Genomic DNA, 3,799 nt, shown 5'->3' with positions numbered 1-3,799 from the left:
TCTCTCTCTCTCTCTCTCTCTCTCTCTCTCTCTCTCTCTCTCTCTTCTTCTTCTTCTTCCAAGGTTATTACTTAAAGCTAGCAGCACGTAATCTGAGTTGATGCTTACATAGCATCGTCAAAGTTGTCTCATGTACTTACATACACGAGCACTCCACACAAAAAACATACACTACACATTTTCCTCCTTCCCTCCGTCCCTTCTTCTCTCTTTCTTTCTCGCTTTCTTTCTGTATTTCTTTCTCGCTCACTCTCTCTCACTGTCTGTCTTTCTGTTTGTCTCTTTCTACATACACGGGCGCACGCACACATGTATACAAAACACATTCACATACGTACGTGTGTACGAGTGTACAAGTGCTATAACATTACATTCCGGAAACAACCAATACCGTCCCTCTACTGCTCGCCCCTCAAAAGGCATTTCCTATACATAAACACACACATACATACATACATACATACATGCACACATGGATGAAGAAACGGGATTTTTGAAAATAATTAGGAAAAGGTTCAGAGAAAGAAAGGAGAAAATGGCAGAAGTTATTTGCGTACGAAGTTCAAAAAGTTCAGATACGCGTGCGCATACATAAACGGACGCGCGCACAGATACACGATTGTTAGTAAATAATATTATTTGCGCGGGAACTGCAAGCATATGCATTTTACCGCATTGTGTAATATGGCAGGAGAACTTCTGGTTTTATTAATTGCCATTTCTGTAGACTTTAGTCAAGCAGGAATAACAAATGATTCTTTTGGAAGAGATAGTTTTGAAAATGATAAGAATTTCAAAGATCCAACGTTAAGAGAAAACAGTATCGGGAGAGAAATATTGAACACCAGTGAAACTACGATGTATGGTGGGAATCACCCGGGAGGAGACATTAACAAAGAAAATATTCGTAGCAGCATTGAAGGAGAACAGAATAAAATGGAAATAGCATCAGGTGAATCAGTAATAGCTCCAGAGAATACCAATAATATGAATGAAGGCAGTGGTGAATCAGCCTACACAGTTTTCCGTGAAGAATCTTTACAAATTAGTTTACAACCATTTAATGGATCGGTGAGCATTAATTACACTTTTCTGAAAGATAAACCAGAGCTTATTCAGTGTCATGTGATTAGCAGACGAAACGAGCGATTCATTGAAACTTTAATGAGTTTAATCAACTGCGGACATTTCCCAGAAATACCAAACGGAAAATTTGTTTTTGCACTCGGTAATTCTCCGGATGATATTATTCCAAGAGTTATATGTGACCGCTATTATATTCGTGTAGGAGCGGCTAACGGTGATCTTCGCTGTCGGAATGGAGTTTGGTACCATAACGCTACATGTGAAATTGTGAAATGTTTAAGAAAACTCCAAGTGCCCTCCAATGGTCGGAAAGTATCGAAAACTGGGCATACAGTCAATTCTACAATAACGTTTTCTTGTGAGTATGGTTATGAGTTGCTTGGAAACAAAACCTTGGTGTGTGGCGAAGATGGAAACTGGACGGGTACGTTCCCTTCTTGTCAATTAGTGAAATGTCCAAAACCTCTGCCGCCAGATCATGGATTTATTGAAGAAGATAAACAGGAAACCATTTTCAATACGACACTTGTCTATCGATGTATGGAAGGATATAGTCTTGTCGGTAAATCGCATATCACGTGTCAAGCTGACGGAAAGTGGAATACAGAGATTCCTGCTTGCAAACCAGTTTGCTTGATTCCAGATATAAGAGGACTAGCAAAACCATTGTGGTTATTACCAACCTTTGAAGCATTGAGTACTTCAGCAGAGATATCTTATGGACGGCAAATAATGTACTCCTGCAAAAAACGTTTCAAAAATGCCTATGAAGGAGCTATTACATGCATTAATGGAATTTGGGTCCCAGCTATATTTTGCATCAGGTCTTTTGCATGTGTGGAACCGAATATACCAAAGAATGCAATAATTGTCGATCAAATTGGTACGGTCTTTGTACAGTATGATTGCAAGAAAGGCTATCAAATATCTAACACAGATAACCGAATTTGTTCTCGCAGAGGCACATGGTCACGTCCGGTACCAGAATGCGTGAAATCTTGTGAGCTTCCTAAATTTTTTGCAATGAAAGATGCAGAATTCGACTTCAAATACAATAAAACTAAAACTAGGTCTTTATATGAAATTTTCCTGTCGTATTCCTGTAGAAACGGTTTCAGAAAACTAAAAGAAATCCAACCTAAATGTATTAATGAAACTTGGAATCCAACGCCACGGTGTGTTTCGATTAATGTTAGACTCAGCTATTCGTTTGGTGAAACCATTGGAGTTGCAGAAATCTTCACTGATGGCAGTTGGGGAGGTGTCTGCGATCATTTTTACTCTGGTGTTGGCATATGGGGTAAATCCGAATCAAAAGTATTATGCCGAATGTTAGGTTTCAAAAGCGGCCGAAAGTTAAGATCCTACAGTTCTTCAGGAGTTCGAGCAAAATTCATGGGTATTGCGTGTTCTGGCGATGAAGAAAACATCCTACAGTGCCGAACTAAACAAGCAAATGTGTTTTGTACAGACTTAGTTGTTGTTTCATGCCGGGGATATATTTTCCCTGAATAACGTTTTAAAGAAACATTTAGTTCTGATGAAAAGTCTTAATTAATGTTCCACTTGCAAGAATGAAAATATTTCCTCCAAAATCTCCGTTTCGCTTTCATTACACAGGTATATCTTCTTTCATATTAAATTTTATTCTTATTTCAGAGTTATTGTTATTTCCATAATTATAACGATCCCTTTGAGATTAAGTGCAAACTGTTAGTTTCATTAAAGGTCGTATAACTAGTAAATGCAATAAAGCTAAAGTTTTCTTAATGGATCCTTACAAGATAATGTGAAATGACGTCTGCTAGAAATGTAAACCGAGTTTCAGAATCTGCTTGCTAGGATTTTATATATTTTTCTACACTATTTTTGTCCAGTTACGAATATTTACGATGTTTATTTATTAGTGACATTGATATAGTATTCGATTAAAATTCTTGCAGTATTTAGTTATGGTTCTCTAAGACATGTGTTCAGTCTCTGTCGGACTCCGTATGGCCTTATATTCCTTCTATAAAGCATATAACAAGGATATACAATCACCTATACTAATTCCACACAAATGTTACACTGTATCGATGAAAGAAAATTATATCGATCACAGAAAGAGTGATGAGGTATTATCAAACGGTCGGGCTTTAGACTTAATATGTTAGCGTATGATGAAGCTAAATGTATGATAGGAGTCGATACGAAATTCATTATAGAATGGCAAGTCTGAATATGTTGTATTGTGGCGAAATTAATTATGAATAATTCTGTTATCGGCTGACATGAATAAACGTATTATCACTTTTAGTTTCATTCTTCTAAGTTCGGAGTTCAAATTGCGTTAGAATCGTATTTGCCTTCCATTACCCATCTGTGTGATGTGTATAGGATCAGTACAGCCATTACTTTCAAAACAGATGACACTCCTTCGACGAATCTTATACAGGTGCTATGATGTCGTGGTGCAGGTGGTTAAATTCTTGAGCAATAATATATACAGGACCAGTTTCGAATATGATTTACTTACTTGAGAAAGACACGAACAATACACAGTCTTCATTATCCTCTTCTATATATTTCTGTCATTACGTTTGAAATTAAAATTAAAATCTAAGAGATCACTGTCAACTTGAGCAACAACTGTATAAATTCATACAAAAGAGGTCCTCAATCAATTCTCCCTGTAACACTATCGGTATTTATTCATTATCACCCTTTCCGA

General features: G+C 37.0%; 1 protein-coding gene across 1 annotated transcript; it reads left to right on the top strand.

The window, feature by feature from the left end:
• Positions 1-81: 81 nt before the first annotated feature.
• Positions 82-2,739, top strand: LOC106871498 (sushi, von Willebrand factor type A, EGF and pentraxin domain-containing protein 1). Its single transcript, XM_014917982.2, has one exon. The coding sequence runs from the start codon at positions 661-663 to the stop codon at positions 2,599-2,601; it is 1,941 nt and encodes a 646-aa protein (XP_014773468.1). The 5' UTR covers positions 82-660; the 3' UTR covers positions 2,602-2,739.
• The last annotated feature ends 1,060 nt before the right edge of the window (positions 2,740-3,799 follow it).

The sequence above is a fragment of the Octopus bimaculoides genome, chromosome 2 (assembly GCF_001194135.2).
Source record: "Octopus bimaculoides isolate UCB-OBI-ISO-001 chromosome 2, ASM119413v2, whole genome shotgun sequence".
Taxonomy (NCBI): Eukaryota; Metazoa; Mollusca; class Cephalopoda; order Octopoda; family Octopodidae; genus Octopus; species Octopus bimaculoides.
Note: the sequence above shows the minus strand (reverse complement) of the source record. Positions and strands in the feature narration are given on the sequence as shown.